Here is a 21,077-nt window from a genome sequence, read left to right on the forward strand (position 1 = left end):
GAGACCTCCGGAGTCTCTCCGCCCTCTTGCAGGTCACGCCGTGTTCCTGGCCATGTCCACTTCCGGTCACACAGCGAGAAGATCCTGCAGATGCCAGAAAGAGGCTTGGAGTGCAAGCCCTCTTTTTCCTGCTTCTTGCAATTCACTGAGTGCTGGAACCATGTGGGGGAAGAGAGCTAGCAGCCGCGTAGCGTTTCAACACACTACAGCAACAGTCACACTCCCGAGACCAGAGTGCTGGTGCCGACTGGGGGCGACCTGTGAGAAGAAATTAACTTGCAGGTTAGTTCAGCCATCCCTATGTCTGCCTCACAGGGGTACCATCTGACCTTCCCCAGTCTTCTTGTCACAAAAACAAACGTTCCATTGTAGGGAGAAACAAATACTGGAGAGCAAGGAGAAAGGAGGGGACTTAACAGCTGTATGTTGATTGTGTTTCCTGTTGGGGAGGAGCCTCATCTCTCAGGTGCGCCATCCTAGAAGGTGACGGGATGCAGGGATTTCCTGTCACTTCCAGTTTTGGCTATGGGACAGGAAGCTAAGGGAAATCTCTACAATGGAACATAGATGGTGAAAAAAAAAAAAATTTTGCCTACAACTCTACTTTAAGCTAGCCCCCCACTATATCCTGATCCTCTGTTGCTGACCTTGGCTCACACCCCCGACTACAGATTTTGTCCTTAAAGCTCTGCTGCCTACCCATTATCAACCCTGGTCTAAATACGACTTTTCTCCTGCTTCTCTCTTGGTACCTCTGCTAGCTGACTACTGCCCTTTCCTTTGCAACTGAAAATGTCAATGCCCACCCCACATACCAACTTCCTACTTCGTTCTGGTCCAAACCTCTGCAGCACAGCAGTTCCCAGACTACTGTAGCATCTGAACCCACTGTAGGCACCCATGCCACTCCTTGTCCTGCAACACCCAGTCTACAACTTCAGGGGTATTGGGCAGGTGGTGTAGGGAAGCCCTTTCATCAACTTGGCCTGCACCAGGTATATGACAAGACTTGACTTCTCAAGGGCAGGCAGGTGTAGTGGCAGTGCAATGTCTATACACATGAATGACACCCAAGACATTACAAAGCAGTTATTTTTCGGCTCTCTGAAATCATAAGTGATTTTTTTTTTTTTAATTAAGACTTCAACATGTCTTTATCCTTGCTGTCAGAGCCCTTGCCCCTCCAGGCCACAATTCTTTAAATGCATATTTTGTATATGAAAGGTTCTTAAAACCCCAAAATAAAATGTACTTTCAACTCCAAAAAAGTTAGGACACTAAAATCTACATAAACAGAATGCAATGATTAGCAAATCTCCAGATGACATTTTTTTCACAATAGAAAATCAAACTGAGAAAACATATTTTAAGAAAATAGTGTAATTCTACATTTGAAGGCAACAACAGGTCTCAAAACATGGGACAGGCAAAAGAAAACAAAAAAACAAAAAAAAAAAAACTGGCAAAGTAAAATGGTAACAACAAGCAAGTGCTGGAGGAACATTTTACAAACAATTGATTTGCAACAGGTCAGAAACACAATTGGGTATAAAAATACCATCTTAGAGAGTAAAGATGGGCAGAGGTTCACCAGTCTGAAAAGTTGTGTCTTAAAAGTTGAACAATTTCAGAATAAAATGTTCCTCAACATAAAATTGCAGACTTTAACCACGTGACCTCTGGAAGCTTTTACTCTCTTCATGACCAAAGCAATCTTTTTGCTATTCAGCACTGTGCTACTTTAACTGGCAATTTCTTGGTCAAGCAACACTTTAACCAAATGTAATTTATATTTTTTTTCACACAAGCAGAGCCTTCTTTTGGTGGTATTTGATCATCCCCCGGGTATTTAATGTATTGTATACAAAAAAAAAAAAAAGACCAAACATTTTGATGAAAAGGAAAAAAAAAACCCAAAAAAACACTTGATTGCCAGGAAGATGCTCATGCACAATAAACCTCCATTGCTAGTATAGTGTCTGAACGAATCAATATCTTTGATCAGATCAGCACTATACCAGCGTTCACATTAGTATAGCGTCCCCAAAATCGCAGCGTTAGCAGGATCAGCCCCAGCATCCGCGTTTAGCCCCCCCCTTCTCCCCCAGCAAGTGCAGTGTCAGTAGGTCACGGTCACTTGCTACATTGCACACAAAACCGCAGTGTTGGCAGAATCAGGCCTGATCTCTGTTAGCACTGTCGGTAAATTTTGATGACTCTCATATGCAGCAGAGTGCCAGTACTAGTACCGCGCTACCTTCTGGAGAACGGGCGAGCGCCAGTGGTCTAGTACATCCTGGTATTTCACATACCTCAGATTGTAAGCTCCCAGGATCAGGCCCTCCTAACCCTCTTGTATTGAACTGTATTGTTGCTGTATTGTCTCCCATTATATTATAAAGTGCTGCGCAAACTGTTGGCGCTATATAAATCTTGTATAATAATAATACCAGCACTGCAGTATGACTTGGCGACGTGGCGAGTCCCATAAGTGTAGTATAAGCTGGTGCGGTGGCGAGCACAAGTATTGTTTGGATTTACGAGGGAAAAGATAGTCACGTGGAGCCCCCTGGATGCCCAGACTACATGTGGAGCAGTGGCAAGATAGTCTGGGACTTTGTGTCATCCTTCTCCATATGGGGTACTACTTATACGTGGACCATTTTTATTCAAGCGTGCCACTATTTAGACATTTGTACAATCTTGGAACTGACGCATGTGGCAAAGTGTGGGCTAATGTGTGCCCACCATTAGAAGTGGGTGGATGCAGGGCGGTATATTCCAATGGTGGGCATACCACACACTTTTTCTGGCAGAGATGTCTTCTTTTTTTTCCCCATTCAGTCCACAGGCTGCATATGAAAAAAAACAAAAAAAGAACATAGCATATACAGTAATACCTTGGTTTACGAATGCCTCTTTTACCGTAATTATCGGTTTACGAATGAAAATCCATTAAAAATAATGCCTCAGTTTACAAATTATTTTCACAATACTAAGTATGTCAGTGCTGATTTTTAAATGCAATTGCCATCTTTTTTTTCCTTCAGTATAGCTCACATTAGCGGTTTCCCAGCTAAAGGATACTTTGTATATTTTAAGAAACTGAAAGGATACATTGTACAGTTGCAAGAAAGTATGTGAACCCCTTGGGATTACGTGGAGTTTTGCATGAATTGGACATAAAATGTGCTCTGAACATCATCTAAGTCACAACAATAGAAGAACACAGTCTGCTGAACATAATACTACACAAACATTAGATGTTGCCATGGTTTAATTGCACATAACATGTAAACATTCACAGTGCAGGGAGGAAAAAGTATGTGAACCTTTGGATTTAATAACTGGTTGACCCTCCTTTGGCAGCAATAACCTCAACCAAACGTTTCCTGTAGTTGCAGATCAGACCTGCACAACGATCTGGAGTAATTTTGAACCACTCTTCACAAAACTGTTTCAGTGTAGCAATATTCTTGGGATGTCTGGTGTGAATCGCTCTCTTAAGGTCATGCCACAGCATTTCAATCGGGTTGAGGTCAGGACTCTGACTGGGCCACTCCAGAAGGCGTATTCTGTGCTGTTGCAGCCATTGTTTTGTTGAATTACTTGTATGCTTTTGGTCATTGTCCTGTTGCATCACCCATCCTCTGTGGAGCTTCAGTTGGCGGACAGATGGTCGTACGTTTTCCTGCAAAATGTCTTGATAAACTCTGGAATTCATTTTCCCATCAATGACGACAATCCGTCCAGGCCCTGAGGCAGCAAAGCAGCCCCAAACCATGATGCTCCCTCGCCATGTTTTACAGTGGGGATGAGATTTTGATGTTGGTGTGCTGTGCCTTTTTTTCTCCACACATAGTGTTGCGAGTTCTTCCCAAACAACTCAATCTTGGTTTCATCTGTCCACAGTATATTTTGCCAGTAGTGCTGTGGAACATCCAGGTGCTCTTTTGCAAACTTCAAACGTGCTGCAATATTCTTTTTGGACAGCACTGGCTTCCTCCGTGGTGTCCTCCCATGTACTCCATTCTTGTTTAATGTTTTCCTTATTGTAGATGTGTCAACAAAAACGTTAGCATGTGCCAGAGATTTCTGTAGGTCTTTAGCGGACACTCGGATTCTTCTTTACCTCATGCAGCATTCTGCGCTGTGCTCTTGGTCATTTTTACAGGACGACCACGCCTAGGGAGAGTAGCGGCAGTGCTAAACTTTCTCCATTTGTAGACAGTCTGTCTTACCGTGGACACATGAACATCAAGGCTTTTGGAGATACTTTTGTAACCCTTTCCAGCTTCATGTAAGTCAACAATTCTTGATCGTAGGTCTTCTGAGAGCTCTTTTCTGCGAGGCATGGTTCACATCAGACAGTGCTTCTTGAAACCAGTAAACCCAAAACAGGTGTGTGTTTTTTAAGGGCAGGACAGCTGTCAGCAACACATCCAATATCATCACACTGATTGGAGTCAAGGTTGGCTCACTCCTGGCTCCAATTAGCTCTGGGAGAAGTCATTAAGCTAGGGCCTCACATACTTTTTCCTCCCTGCACTGTGAATGTTTACATGTTATGTGCAATTAAACCATGGCAACATCTAATGTTTGTGTAGTATTATGTTCAGCAGACTGTTCTTCTATTGTTGTGACTTAGATGACGTTCAGAGCACATTTTATGCCCAATTCATGCAAAACTTCACGTAATCCCAAGGGGTTCACATACTGTTTCTTGCAACTGTATCTTAACTTGGGAAAATAAACTATGAAACTTTCGCTCTTTCAGCTGGAGGGGGAAAGTAACTGCTGAATTTCTGAACTACTGTATAGTGAAGGGAAAAAAAAATGGTAATTACATTTAAAAACTGACACCTAAATGAATTGCCTGCAATTAAAAAATGTTTTTCTAATTGCCAGCAATTCTTTTACATTTCTCTGTTAGTGGGGAACCCCGCTGACAGCGGAAATATTAACACATGGTTGCAACTACTAAAATACTGCATGAGTTAATAAAATAACTAATGCGGTATTTTAGTAGCATTTACCATTTTTCTCACCTGAACGGATTAATTGGTCTTCAATGCATTCCTATGGGAAACAGTGTTTCGGTTTACAAATTTTGCGCTATATAAAATGTCCTGCAGAAAGAATTAAATTCGTAAACGAGGTACTGATACATCACTGGACTTTGAATGGTTATACCAGGATGATGCCTACAGCTGCAGGCATCATCCTGGTATTGTTTTTTTTAGCCGGCGATCGGCTTTCATGTAAAAGCAATCCTAGTGGCTAATTAGCTGCAGGATTGCTTTTACAAGCAGCGGAAGATGATGCCCCCCCCTCCTCCACTGCCTTCCACGGCCTTCTCGAGCAGTCCCCTGCCACTGGGGCAACCTGAGAATGCAGCCAGTGTTTCTGCTAGCTGACCGTAGAGCTGATTGGAGACCAGAATGGTGCCAATCATCTCTATAGCCTAAGAAATAGGAAGCTACGAGCATTTCATCACTTCAGTTTCACAGGATATAAACAGCGCCATTTGTAAATTGGGAAAGCATCTGATCACACCGATCTTGGTTTGATTAGATAATGTAAAGGCAGAGGAGATATCTACAGTCTGATAGAACCCATATTTCTCAAAAAAGAATATATGACAATGCCCATTGAAGTTATAGGGGATATTTGGCTCTGGTGATTTTAGCTAGAAGGTCTCTTTGGCTGAAGGCCTGGTCTGGGGATTCAATCTCCAAGGCTCATTTATGCGCTTTGCCTTTTTCAGGGGACAATCGGTCTGGCCCTGGATTACAAGGAGTGCACGGCTGATAAGAAAGGCCGAAAAAGAAAAACACCGGACTTCAGAAAACTTTTTCATCGCCCAAGACCGCAGGTTGACCAAAGTAAGGATGCTAGGCCAAAGAAGCATTGGTCAGGCCACAAGAATAGGGGCAAAACAGGAATCCTGTTCAATCCTCAGCCCTCCCCCAAAACCCAATGACTCCTTCCTCCCGGTAGAGGGAAGATTGGGGCCTTCCTCCCAAACTGGGAGTCTGTCACCTCCAGTCCTTTCATCCTTCGCCTGATAGGTCAGGGTTACAGGTTGAAGTTAAACTCCTTGCTCCCTCAAAGCTTTTTGGTAACAAATCTACCCCGAGATCGAGAAAAAGCGAGGGGAGGGCTGGACTGGTGTTTGACTTACCAGTGCCAGTTTGCCCCTATGCCGGAGGAGGGAAGGTGGCGATTAGTTGCCCCTATGCCGGAGGAGGGAAGGTGGCGATATTATCAAGCACAAAGCAAATGAAACCCGTTAACCCCTTCCCTTCAGTTTGTACAGCTGTGTTCTTTTTACAGATTTATTCAAAGGCTTTTTGGATCTCATTGCTGGGAGTGCAGCCTTCCAGATTTCCTCCTAGGTCACTGCCTTGCAGGCCTAAGAAACAGATGCCCGATGTTGGAATGCCTGGGAGGTACTAACCACTTTAAAAAGGGAAGGAAGGTTCCTGCTTCTTAATGGCATAGGCATGAACAATGATCTGCTGAATCCAATGGGAAATAGTGGCAGAAGAGGCTGCCATGCCTTTCCTTGAACTGTGAGCACAAAGTCGACTAGTGGCAGAAGAGGCTGCCACGCTTTTCCTTGGACTGTCTGAGCACAAATGCGAACCTCTGGAAGGTGGCTGTCTCAAACGGTATATGCAAGTAGCTTGGACTACAACCAAGGAGTGCAAAGGTCAAAGAAACAAGGCAGAAGGACAATGTCCTCATTCAAATGTAAATCCAACACCACCTTCAGAAGGAAAGAAGGGGACCTTCTTGTACAAAATAAAAAATGGAGGCTTATAGGACAAAGCTGCCAATTACGCTAAGCAAAAAGTGATAGCAACCAGGAAGGCATCGTTCTGAGACAGCGTAAAGAAGGGAATATCCCAAATACTCTCAAAAGAAGGCTTCTGGAGAACCAACAAAGCCAAAATCAAGTCCCACAGCAGTGTTACATGACAAACTCCCTGGATAAGGATGAAAATCCAGGAATGTGCAGCCAAGGGAAAAAAAACATCAAAAGCAGAGACTTGACCCTGAATAGTACTCAAGGCAAGCTTTTGATCAATGCTACATTGAAGGAAGGCCAACACCTGAGCCAACCGAGAAGCTTTGCACCAAACGATATATGTTTCCCAGGTGCAGTGCTATCCTCTGGGAGGTAGACATATGAGCCTTCAACATTGTCAGAATCACAGAGCTAGGCAATCCTTTGTGCCTCAAAACCTGTCTTTCAATAGTCATGCCATTAAAGCCAGAGATGGTAAAAAGCAAGTGCAAGACCGGCCCATGGAACCCCCGCCAAGAGGTATCTGCCATGGAGTGTCCACAATCAGATGCACCACAACAGTGTACCACGGGCAACGAGCTACCAAAAGTCCTTCAGCCTCTATCCTGTGCAGCAGATTAGGAATCAGTGTGAGGGAAGAAATAATGTAAATGAGATAGTACCAGGTAGATAAAAATCAATGATAAAAAAAAAAAAAAAAAAAAAAAAAAAAAAAAAAAAAAAAAAAAAATCGGATTTTTTGATTTAAAATCGTATTTTTTAAAATAAAATGTTTTTTGAGGAAAATATATTACCATCCAAAGGTTATTCCATCATGAAATAAAGATTAGTTTTTTAATTATGTAGAATAAGGCTGTATATGTTTAATTTTTTTGGTAAATAAATTCCATTAATCCATTCACAATGTCATGCTCTTCCAGAGGTTTTTGTAAGATTATTGGGCAGTTTCTCTGCCTACAAGATATCACAGATGCTTGGTTTACTTTTGCAGTTCTCAAAACTGAATTTGACTCAGCGGAGATCACATGCCTCTTCTTCACAGCGAAAATGTTATAACATGAATGGAGTTAAGAAAAAGACCTTAATCCTAACTTCTACAAACCTATGAATACAGAATCAACCCCTTCAGTGCCAAGTTTCAAGAAGTTCAGTGAATAGAATAGAAACAATATTTTTCTGATTGTTTGGAGTGGAATAGATCTGCACAAGAAGAAAGTGAAACTAAGTGTGAGGAGGAAGGGGCTGACAGTCTAAGTTTCTTAAAATATATATATTTTGTTTAGCCAAATTAGTTAACAAACATGGATGTTTGTTTAAGCAAATAACATATGCTGTAATGTTATTGTTTCAGTTGAATAAATCTATTTAAATTGTTATTATTAAGGTAATGATTATTTTTCTCCTTCCGAAGTACAACAGAAAAATTGTCCAAATATGAATGATTAACCTATTAAACTGGGGATAAAAAAACTAATTTGAAAAGTTGTTATTCTAAAAAACTTCATCTACTTGCATATTAAAGTTATACCAGCAAGAATTAGTCTATGTAGAAAACTATGATTTAAATCAAGCATTACTGACTAGTGATTTAAATCAGTTTGATTTAAATCAAATCCACCCTGGATAGTACTGATCCCATGGCACCACCACTGCATCCACCAGAGGATCCCTCATTTTTGCCACAAACCTCAAACTTCTGGATGGGGCAGGATGCCAGAAAAGCCATTTCCAGCATCCCCTAGTGAAGACCAAGCTGTTGGAACATCTCCTGGTGCAGGGACCACTTCCCTGATGGCCGAGATAATCCACCTACCAGTTTATTGTCCAGCGATTAGGAAGAAAGGATTTTCCGCTTCATAGGGATGGAGGCCGTAGCCACCAGAGGCATCAGAGGCCCTCGTCAATCATTCCAAATTAATCAGATTGCCCAGGGAAGCGGGGGGACCTGCTCAGTTTAGACATGATCGTTTTGAAGAGTCCTTATATGGAACTGGGCATACAGGACTGCTTCAAAGGTAGCCACCATCAGACCCAGAACCTGCAGGCAAAACTGCAGAGAACAGCTTGCAGGAAAAGAGCCGCTGAACTGCAGAACAGAGTATCTGGAGTGTGTCCAATGGGAGAAACACCTTGGCCCACTCCAAATCAAGCAGCATGCCCAGATACTCAAAGCACTTGGGTGAAGTCAACGCAAACTTTCTGAGAGTCAAGATCCAACTGAAGTCCTATTGGGAGCATATGGTGACCTTTACATTGTGTAAGGAACAAGAGAGTTTCCACACATAGGAGGAAGTCATCCAGGTAACCCACCATAGCAATAACTCGTTGTCTCAGCAAGGCAAGGACAAAGGCCAGGACCTTGGTAAACACACAGGGAGTAGAAGCCAGACCAAAGTGGAGTGCCACCAACTGATATGCATCTCCAACTGCAAAGCCTAGGAAACACAGATGTCCCTCGCAGATGGGAATGTGCAGGTAAGTATTCTTAATATATAACCATGTGGACCGTGCATTATATGTGCATAGAACAAAGAAATATATAATATTTAATATAACTCAGTCCCAAATCAGTGAAATTAGTGCGAAGTGCCGATATTTAACTGTTATTTTCTTATCTTGATTTCAAACTTCCTACAACACAACAGGTGCTCCACTGTGCTCAGAATAGTGCCCAACATGGAGCTGTCCCGGTATGCCTTGCGCCGTACACAGAGCTGAGGGAGGAGGAAAGGGTCAGCCTGACCCCCCACTGCCATCACAGGAGGCGTTGTAGTGAGGAGAAAGTTGGCTTCTTGGAGCTTGTCCATTAACAGTTACAGCTTACTACGAGGAGAGGCGGTCACAAATTGCAACAATCGTTTCACTGGGATAGTCCGAAAAACGCGAATGATCATTCTAGAGATAGGTGGTCATTAGATGATGGTGAGTGTCAGTCCATGCGGGGCACCATTCTGAGCACAGTGGAGCACCTGTTGTGTTGTAGGAAGAGTTTACAACGTTACATATCACCGTGCACGCCGGAGTGAGAGCAATAATTCTAGCACCATGGGGCTTTTGAAGCATCATCTATAGAAAATAGAGGGTACTGAAGTTTGACGCAATTTCATAGACACACACAAACTTAAGGTTTGGCATGTTGGGTGTCGGTTTACTATGCACAACCTTGTCTTATATTTTTTCAAGAAATTGGGCCATTTATTAAATTTGTTTGCCCTAAATTCACTTTAGTGTGATTTTTATTGAAACCTTGCAAAGACCTTTGCAATAATATTGTGTGACATAAAAAATTGGAACTACCCGTTTATTCTCGGGTGTCTGCTTTCAGAAAATATATAATGTTTTGGGGGTTTTGTGGAATCTTGAGGCCTAAAATTATTTTTTAAACATACAATGAAGGAAATAAGTATTTGATCCCCTGCTGATTTTGAATGTTTGCCCACTCACAAAGAAATGATCAGTCTAAAAATCAAATGGTAGGTGTATTGTAACACAGAGACAGAATAGCAACAAAACATTCAAAAGAAATGCATGTCTAACAAATTATGCACAGATATGCATATTTATGAGGGAAATAAGTATATAATCCCCTATCATTCAGCAGGATTTCTGGATACCAGGTGTCTTTCATACAGGTAACAAGCTGAGATTAGAAGCAGTTTCTTAACCTCCCTGGAGGTATTCCTGAGTGTAGCGCGGGGTAAAGTTTCAGCACCATAAGCGCTAACCCTGAGCTACACTCTGGAATACCCTGCAACATTGCTCCAGGATCCCTTCTGCACTTACCTTGTCCTTCGCTCCTGCGATGTCCCCCCAGCAGCGTCCCCAGCCATCTCTGGCTGATGCCGGCATCCGTCTTCCGGGTTCCGTTCCCTGCGACGTTGGGACGTATCCAGCGGGAAATTTAAAAAATGTTAAAAAGTGACATTCACTCAATACACTAAAATCACATAGTAAAACATTACTGTATCTAACCATTTCACATACATTTTATCCCTATTGCTTTGTCCTGTGCCCTGCCTGCATTTTTACTCTTCTTTCTGCCTGGAAACTGAGAAATGTCTATGGCATCCAAAAAGCGTCCCTTTAGGTCAAAAGCGGTTTTAGACCAGCTAGAGAACAGCGATAGTAAATTAGAACCACTTGCAGAATTGAGTGATGATTCGTGGGGAAATTTGTCATCAGATACTAAACGATTTTGCGACTAAGATCAGTGATGTGCGAACTTGGTGCTCTTTCAAATTTCAGTGTTTTTGGTTTGATTGCATTGAATTCAATTTTTTATTATTAAATTTATTAAATTATAATTTATGATTTAGTGTTAAAAAAATTTTTTAACATACCCGGGATGTTTACTAGACTCTTGTTTGGACAGATTTCAGTGAGTTATTCCTAAGAATTACAGGCCTACAATAAAAAAACAATATATTTCCATGCAAAAAAATGTACCGCTTTGAGCACAGAAATACTGAATCATACCGCTGGAAGGTTAAAGGGAGTGCTGCTAATCTCATTTGTTACCTGTATAAAAGACACCTGTCCACAGGAGCAATCAAACGATCAGATTCCAAACTCTCCACCATGGAAAAGACCAAAGAGCTGTCCAAGGATGTCAGGGACAAGATTGTGGACCAACTCAAGGCTGGACTGGGCTACCAAACTATCGCCAAGCAGCTTGGTGAGAAGGTGACAACAGTTGGTGCAATCATTCGCAAATGGAAGAAACACAAAACAACTGTCAGTCTCCCTAGGTCTGGTGCACCATGCAAGATCTCACCTCGTGGAGTGTCAATGATCATGAGAACAGTGAGGAATCATCCCAGAACTACACGTGAGGATCTGGTCAATGATCTCCAGGCAGCTGAGACTACATTCACCAAGAAAACAATTGATAGCACACTAAACCGACAAAGACTGAAATCCTGCAGTTCCCGCAAGGTCCCTCTGCTCAAGAAAGCACATGTCCAGGCCCGTCTGAAGTTTGCCAAAGAACATCTGAATGATGCAGAGGAGGACTGATTGAAAGTGTGGTCAGATGAGACCAAAATTGAGCTCTTTGGCATAAACTCAACTCACCATGTTCGGAGGAAGAAGAATGCGGCCTATGACCCCAAGAACACCATCCCAACTGTCAAACATGGTGGTAGAAACATTCTGCTTTGGGGGCGTTTTTCTACTAAGGGGACAGGACAACTGCACCGCATCAAAGGGATGATGGATGGGGCAATGTACTGTCAAATCTTGGGCGAGAACCTCCTTCCCTCAGCCAGGGCATTGAAAATGGGTAGTGGATGGGTGTTGCAGCAGGACAATGACCCAAAACACACAGCCAAAGCAACAAAAGGAGTGACTCAAGAAGAAGCACATTAAGATTCTTGAGTGGCCAAGCCCGTCTCCAGACCTTAATCCAATTGAAATTCTGTGGACGAAGCTGAAAGTTTGTGTTGCCAAACGTCAGCCACCAAACTTTAATGACTTGGAGAGGATCTGCCAAGAGGAGTTGGCCAAAACCCCCCTGAGAGGTGTGCAAACCTGGAGGCCAACTACAAGAAATGCCTGACCACTGACTGCCAACAAGGGATTTGCCACCAAGTACTAAGTCATGTTTTGTGAAGGGGATCAAATACTTATTTCCCTCATGAACATACGAATCAGTGCAGAATTGGTTAGACACGCATTTCTTTTGAATTTTTTGTTGCTATTCTCTCTCTCAGTGTTACAATACACCCACCTTTCGATTTTTATACTGATCATTTCTTTGTGAGTGTGCAAACATTCAAAATAAGCAGGGGATCAAATACTTATTTCCTTCACTGTATATGCAAAAAATGCAAGAACAGCTCTGGCAGTGAAAGGGTTGTGTGTCAACATGCATTCACAAAAAAAAAAAGTATGAAAAAAAAAAATGTTAAAATGTGTAAAACCAGCCTGACCAAATAACATATCAGAAATGTACTATTTTTAATCATCAGACAAAACGGTGAATTCTGGTGGTATGGCCCCTTTAAAATGCCCTGTGGCAGATGCACGTGGATAAAACACAAAACTGTATGATACAATTATTTTTGTGATTTTGGGCTTAACAAATTGTTTCTTGGTGAGTGCCAAGCTGCATCACGAAATATGGACAGGGAGTATTACTTTAAATACATTTTTATTAGTGGTGCACCAAAATGAAAATTCTGGTGCCAAAACCGAAAATTCAGGATGCACTTGTGTATATATATACACATACATACATACATACATATATATACACATATACATATACATACACACTTGCAAGAAACAGTATGTGAACCCCTTGGGATTACGTGGAGTTTTGCATGAATTGGGCATAAAATGTGCTCTGAACGTCATCTAAGTCACAACAATAGAAGAACACAGTCTGCTGAACATAATACTACACAAACATTAGATGTTGCCATAGTTTAATTGCACATAACATGTAAACATTCACAGTGCAGGGAGGAAAAAGTATGTGAACCTTTGGACTTAATAACTGGTTGACCCTCCTTTGCAAGCAATAACCTCAACCAAACGTTTCCTGCAGTTGCAGATCAGACCTGCACAACGATCTGGAGTAATTTTGGACCACTCCTCTTCACAAAACGGTTTCAGTGTAGCAATATTCTTGGGATGTCTGGTGTGAATCGCTCTCTTAAGGTCATGCCACAGCATTTCAATCGGGTTGAGGTCAGGACTCTGACTGGGCCACTCCAGAAGGCGTATTCTGTGCTGTTGCAGCCATTGTTTTGTTGAATTACTTGTATGCTTTGGGTCATTGTCCTGTTGCATCACCCATCCTCTGCGGAGCTTCAGTTGGCGGACAGATGGTCGTACGTTTTCCTGCAAAATGTCTTGATAAACTCTGGAATTCATTTTCCCATCAATGACGACAATCCGTCCAGGCCCTGAGGCAGCAAAGCAGCCCCAAACCATGATGCTCCCTCCGCCATGTTTTTCAGTGGGGATGAGGTTTTGATGTTGGTGTGCTGTGCCTTTTTTTCTCCACACATAGTGTTGTGTGTTCTTCCCAAACAACTCAATCTTGGTTTCATCTGTCCACAGTATATTTTGCCAGTAGTGCTGCGGAACATCCAGGTGCTCTTTTGCAAACTTCAAATGTGCTGCAATATTCTTTTTGGACAGCACTGGCTTCCTCCGTGGTGTCCTCCCTTGTACTCCATTCTTGTTTAATGTTTGCCTTATTGTAGATGTGTCAACAAAAATGTTAGCATGTGCCAGAGATTTCTGTAGGTCTTTAGCGGACATTCTGGGATTCTTCTTTACCTCATGCAGCATTCTGCGCTGTGCTCTTGGAGTCATTTTTACAGGACGACCACGCCTAGGGAGAATAGCAACAGTGCTAAACTTTCTCCATTTGTAGACAGTCTTTCTTACTGTGGACACATGAACATCAAGGCTTTTGGAGATACTTTTGTAACCCTTTCCAGCTTCATGTAAGTCAACAATTCTTGATCGTAGGTCTTCTGAGAGCTCTTTTCTGCGTGGCATGGTTCACATCAGACAGTGTTTCTTGAAACCAGTAAACCCAAAACAGGTGTGTGTTTCTTAAGGGCAGGACAGCTGTCAGCAACACATCCAATATCATCACACTGATTGGAGTCAAGGTTGGCTCACTCTTGGCTCCAATTAGCTTTGGGAGAAGTCATTAAGCTAGGGCCTCACATACTTTTTCCTCCCTGCACTGTGAATGTTTACAGGTTATGTGCAATTAAACCATGGCAACATCTAATGTTTGTGTAGTATTATGTTCAGCAGACTGTGTTCTTCTATTGTTGTGACTTAGATGACGTTCAGAGCACATTTTATGCCCAATTCATGCAAAACTCCACGTAATTCCAAGGGGTTCACATACTTTTTCTTGCAACTGTATGTATGTATGTATATATATATATATATATATATATATATATATATACACATATACATACATACACACACACACACACACACACATATACACACACATATACACACACAGTGAGGAACAGAAGTATTTGAACACCCTGTGATTTTGCAAGTTCTCCCACTTAGAAATCATGGAGGGGTCTGAAATTCACATTGTAGGTGCATTCCCACTCTGAGAGACAGAATTTCAAAAAAAAATTCAGGAAATGACATTGTATGATTTTTAAAGAACGTATTTGTCTTGCACTGCTGAACATAAGTATTTGAACACCTAAGAAACAGCAAGAATTCTGGCTCTTAAAGACCTGTTACTATGCCTTTAAACAGTCCACCTCTACTCCACTCAATCTAACTTAGTAGCACCTGCCTGAGCTCTTTCAAGACACCTGTGCACCCCACAGTCAGTCAGACGCCAACTACTACCATGGGCAAGACCGAAGAGCTGTCAAAAGACACCAGAGACAAAATTGTGGACCTCCACAAGGCTGGAAAGGGCTACGGGGCAATTGCCAAGCAGCTTGGTGAAAATAGATCAACTGTTGGAGCAATTGTTAGAAAATGGAAGAGGCTAAAGATGACTGTCAGTCTCCCTTGGACTGGGGCTCCATGCAAGATCTTACCTCGTGGGGTATCACTGATGATAAGAAAGGTAAGGAATCAGCCCAGAACCACAAGGGAGGAGCTGGTCAATGACATGAAGAGAGTCACTGTCGGTAGAACACAACGCCGTCATGGTTTCAAATCATGCATTGCACGGAAGGTTCCCCTGTTCAAGTTATCACATGTCCAGGTCAGTCTGAAGTTTGCCAATGAACATCTGGATGATCCAGAGGAGGCATGGGAGAAGGTCATGTGGTCAGATGAGACCAAAGTAGAACTTTTTGGTCTAAACTTCACCCGTCGGGTTTGGAGGAAAAAGGATGAGTTGCATCCCAAGAACACCATCCCTACTGTGAAGCATGGGGGTGGTAACATCATGCTTTGGGGGTGCTTTTCTGCGAAGGGGACAGGACAACTGCACTGTATTAAGGAGAGGATGAATGGGGCCATTTATTGTGAGATTTTGAGCAACAACCTTCTTCCCTCAGTCAGAGCATTGAAGATGGGTCGTGGCTGGGTCTTCCAACATGACAACGACCCGAAGCACATAGCCAGGATAACCAAGGAGTGACTCCGTAAGAAGCATATCAAGGTTCTGCAGTGGCCTAGCCAGTCTCCAGACCTAAATCCAATAGAACATCTTTGGAGGGAGCTGACACTCCATGTTGCTCAGCGACAGCCCCGAAACCTGACAGATCTAGAGGATATCTGTGTGGAGGAGTGGGCCAAAATCCCTGTTGCAGTGTGTGCAAACCTGGTCAAGAACTACAGGAAACGTTTGACCTCTGTAATTGCAAACAAAGGCTTCTGTACCAAATATTAACACTGATTTTCTCAGGTGTTCAAATACTTATGTTCAGCAGTGCAAGACAAATAAATTCTTTAAAAATCATACAATGTGATTTTCTGATTATTTATTTATTTTTTTTTAATTCTGTCTCTCAGAGTGGGAATGCACCTACAATGTGAATTTCAGACCCCTCCATGATTTCTAAGTGGGAGAACTTGCAATCGCAGGGTGTTCAAATCGCAGGGTGTTCAAATACGTGTGTGTGTGTGTGTTACACACATATATACACACACATACCCCAATTGTTTTGTAAAATATGAGAGATGATGTTATGCCAAGTAAATGTTTAGCCAACATGTCATGCTTTAAAATTGCACACGCTCATGGAATGGCGCTAAACTACGGTACTTAAAAACCTCCATGGGTGACATTTTAAAAAGGTCTACATGTTACCAGTTTAAAGTTACAGAGGTCTAGTGCTAGAATTATTGCTCTCGCTCTGACGATCACAGCGATACCTCACATGTGGTTTGAACACCATTTACATATGTGGGCATGGCCTATATATGCATTAACCACTACTACCGAGCACGGGGTCGGGGCACTTCAATTTTTTTTTTTTCTTTACACTGTCCCTTTACAATTTTTTATCACTTATTCCATTCATAAGGAATGCAAACATCCTTGTGATAGAAAAAAGCAGTTACAGGTCCTCTTTATGGAGAGATCTTGGGTCAATAAGACCCCACATCTCTCCTCTACAGTGTAAAGCATTATATTAAAAAAAAAAATGCCTTGTTTACATGGCACCAGAACTGAGGTAATGGGCATAGAGATGAATGGAGACCATCTTTCCCTCACTGATCTCTATTTCCCAGCCGCCGGGATCATTTGAATGGGTTCTCAGGTAAGCCCGAGAACCACCAGGCGGCAGCAGCGGCAGGGGGCGAGGTTATTTTCTGCACCTTTTTCACTGCTTATTTTCATATCAGCCAAAAGCCGATAGGAGTATTTTCTGCCGAAACTTTGATGCAACCCTAATTTTTACACAGTAAATCCAGACAAGTTAAAAAAGGGCCCTGAACAGTGTCCGCATGTATATCAAGACAGTGCTAACTATATAAAGTGTATATCCAGGAAAGTGCCAACTATATCAGATGGATACAGTACATCAGGATGGTGCTAATATACTCATGACAGTGCTAACTATAGATTTATCCATCAGGACCGTGCTTATGCCAGATGTATTGGATATACAGCTTTGCCATGCACATTGGTGCCTCATATGTAGTAACTCAAGTATTGTTTTTAGCCTCCATGCACACTAGCATTTTTATAATCTCAAATAATGCCAGGGAAAAAAAAAGCTGGATGAAAAATGCTGATTAAGCCCTCATTATGTCAGGTATGTCACGACAGTCCCCATTATGTCAGGTATGTCACGACAGCCCCCCCTCATTATGTCATGACAGCCCCCCATTATGTCAGATTAGCCCCCATTACGTCAGGTGTATCAGGTCAGCCCCCATTATGTCACAAAAGCCCTCCACAATGTCCGGTATGTCAGGCCAGCCCCCATTATGTCAGGTATGTCACGACAGCCCCCCCATTATGTCAAGTATTTTAGGACAGCCCGTTATGTCAGGTCAGCCCCCATTATGTCAGAAATGTCACAACAGCCCATTATGTCAGGTATATCACGACAGCCCCCCCCATTATGTCAGGTATATCATGACAGCCCCCATTATGTCAGGACTGCTACCCCCCCCCCCCCCCCATTATGTCAGGTATCTCAGGTCAGCCCCAATTATGTCAGGACAGCCCCCATTATGTCAGATATGTCAGGTCAGCCCCAATTATGTCACAACAGCCCCCCATTATGTCACGACAGCTCCCATTATGATAGGTAAGCCCTCATTATGTCAGGTATGTCACGACAGTCCCCATTATGTCAGGTATGTCACGTCAGCCCCCCCTCATTATGTCATGACAGCCCCCCATTATGTCAGATTAGCCCCCATTACGTCAGGTGTATCAGGTCAGCCCCCATTATGTCACAAAAGCCCTCCACAATGTCCGGTATGTCAGGCCAGCCCCCATTATGTCAGGTATGTCACGACAGCCCCCCCATTATGTCACGTATTTCAGGACAGCCCGTTATGTCAGGTCAGCCCCCATTATGTCAGAAATGTCACAACAGCCCATTATGTCAGGTATATCACGACAGCCCCCCCATTATGTCAGGTATTTCACGACAGCCCCCATTATGTCACAAAAGCCCCCATCATGTCCGGAATGTCACGACAGCCCCCCATCATGTCAGGTATGTCACGACAGCCCCCCATCATGTCAGGTATGTCACGACAGCCCCCCATCATGTCAGGTATGTCACGACAGCCCCCATCATGTCAGGTATGTCACGACAGCCCCCATCATGTCAGGTATGTCACGACAGCCCCCATCATGTCAGGTATGTCACGACAGCCCCCATCATGTCAGGTATGTCACGACAGCCCCCATCATGTCAGGTATGTCACGACAGCCCCCCCATTATGTCCGGTATGTCACGACAGCCCCCCCATTATGTCAGATCAGCCCCCATTATGTCCGGTATCTCAGAGGTCAGTTCCCATTATGTCAACACAGCCCTCATTATGCCAGGACAGCCTCACAGTATTTCAGGACAGCCCCCATTATGTCACGTAGGTCAGCACAGCCACTATTATGTCAGATCAGCCCCCATTATGTCAGGTATGTCAGGACAGCCCCCATTAGGTCAGAATAGCCCCCATTATGTCAGGCATGTCACGACAGCCCCGCATTATGTCAGGTATGTCACGACAGCCCCCCATTATGTCAGGTATGTCAGGACAGCCCCCCCCATTATGTCAGGATAGCCCCCATTATATCAGGTATGTCAGGTCAGCCCCCATTATGTCATTCAAGACACAAATGTACAATCCAAGCGCACACGTTCCTGCATTAAAAATGGCTGTGTGTATAAGTGGGTGCTGCAGCGACCGTCGGCTGGAACCAAACAGAATTGGTAAGGGAGAATGTCACCAGCACACCGAGGATCACCATTATGGGCCCAAAGGTTTTAATGAATGATCACATAGTTACAGCAAGGCAACAATTCGGAGTCTTTCAGGACCCTTTTATCAGGCATGTGACCTCAGGTATGGTATGTCAGGACAGCCCCCATTATGTCAGGTATGTCAGGTCAGCCTTCATTAGGTCAGGTCAGCCCCCATTTCAGGAATGTCAGGCCAGTCCCCGTTATGTCAGGACAGCCTCCATTATGTCAGGAATGTCACGACAGCGCCCATTAGGTCAGGTATGTCACGACAGTGCCCATTAGGTCAGGTCAGCCCCCATTATGTTAGGACAGTCCCCGGATTGTCACAACAGCACGCATAATGTCAGGTATGTCAGGACAGTGCCCATTATGTCAGGTATGCCGGACAGTCCCCGGAATGTCACGACAGCGGCCATTATGTCAGGACAGTGCCCATTATGTCAGGTATGCCAGGACAGTCCCCAGAATGTCACGACAGTGCCCATTATGTCAGGTATGCAGGGACAGCGCCCATTATGTCAGGTATGTCAGGTCAGCCCTCATTATGTCAGGATAGTCCACAGTATGTCAGGACAGTGACCATTATGGCAGGAAAATCTGGTATACGACTTGGCCATGCACACGGTGCCTCATATGTAGTAACTGAAACAGGGGCGGACTGACCATTTGGAAACTCGGGCACTGCCCGAGGGCCTGGGGTCAGTAGGGGGCCCCATGAAATGCCCCTGGTACCTTTTTTATAGGGTTTTTGGAGTTTGGGCAAGGACACAGGGGTCCCATGATCCCCTATGGCCCAGGGGCCCCATGAGTTGTCAGCCCTGAACTGAAGTTTGTTTTTACACTTATGACAGGAAAAGGTGAATTCATTACAGTACTAACAGAGAGAAGTTTCCCAATCCCTGAAAAGAGGAAAGCCGGCCGTGCAATGTTGACCTATACACGGCAGGAATCCTCCCTCCATCCCCCTCACCTGCTCGGACACAGTTCTGAAGAGACAGGACGCGTCCTTGGCGGTGAGTTTCCTGTACAGTCCCAGGCTGCCCAGGTACTCGTCCATGGTGACTTCGTTGAGAGACTTCTGGCCGAAGTATTTCTTCCAGCCCTTGTGCATGGCTGAGTGTTTGTGAGCCCCACGCCGCACTACAACACACCAGCACCTGAGTGGGAGCGGCCGCCTCAGCGCCCTTTAAATAGTCCGACTCTCCTCCCAGTCAGCCTGCCGAGCGTACGAGCCGGAGCCACTCCACCGAGAGCTGTGCCGTGTACAACTCCCTGCACACCCGACACCTGGCTCCACTAGTAGTCACAGCTCCCTCCACACCCGACACCTGGCTCCACTAGTAGTCACAGCTCCCTCCACACCCGACACCTGGCTCCACTAGTAGTCACAGCTCCCTCCACACCCGACACCTGGCTCCACTAGTAGTCACAGCTCCCTCCACACCCGACACCTGGCTCCACTAGTAGTCACAGCTCCCTCCACACCCGACACCTGGCTCCACTAGTAGTCACAACTCCCTTCCACCTCAAGGCAGGAAACAAAAGACATGTTAGCCCTTTAAACACTGCCACCCTAACCCCAGAGGAACCCTATAGACACTGGGCCACTCCGCTATTCCATCCATAGACACTGGGCCACTCCGCTATTCCATCCATAGACACTGGGCTACTCCACCATTCCATCCATAGACACTGGGCCACTCCGCCATTCCATCCATAGACACTGGGCCACTCCGCCATTCCATCCATAGACACTGGGCCACTCCGCTATTCCATCCATAGACACTGGGCCACTCTGCTATTCCATCTATAGACACTGGGCCACTCCGCCATTCCATCTATAGACGCTGGGCCACTCCGCC

The 21,077-nt window shown here is 44.1% G+C and overlaps 1 protein-coding gene across 1 annotated transcript in view; it reads right to left on the minus strand.

Annotated features, from left to right (window-relative positions):
• LOC149461422 (UDP-N-acetylglucosamine transferase subunit ALG13-like) overlaps window positions 1–20,326 on the minus strand; it is a 180,923-nt gene extending 160,597 nt beyond the window's left edge. The window contains exon 1 of the mRNA XM_089678257.1: window positions 20,186–20,326. Coding sequence (XP_089534383.1) covers window positions 20,186–20,326 — 141 coding nt within the window. The remainder of the gene's footprint in view (window positions 1–20,185) is intronic.
• Between the last annotated feature and the right edge of the window lie 751 nt (window positions 20,327–21,077).

This window comes from Staurois parvus, unplaced genomic scaffold, assembly GCF_062004578.1.
Source record: "Staurois parvus isolate SC_StPar_1 unplaced genomic scaffold, SC_StPar_1.0 ptg000202l, whole genome shotgun sequence".
Classification (NCBI taxonomy): domain Eukaryota; kingdom Metazoa; phylum Chordata; class Amphibia; order Anura; family Ranidae; genus Staurois; species Staurois parvus.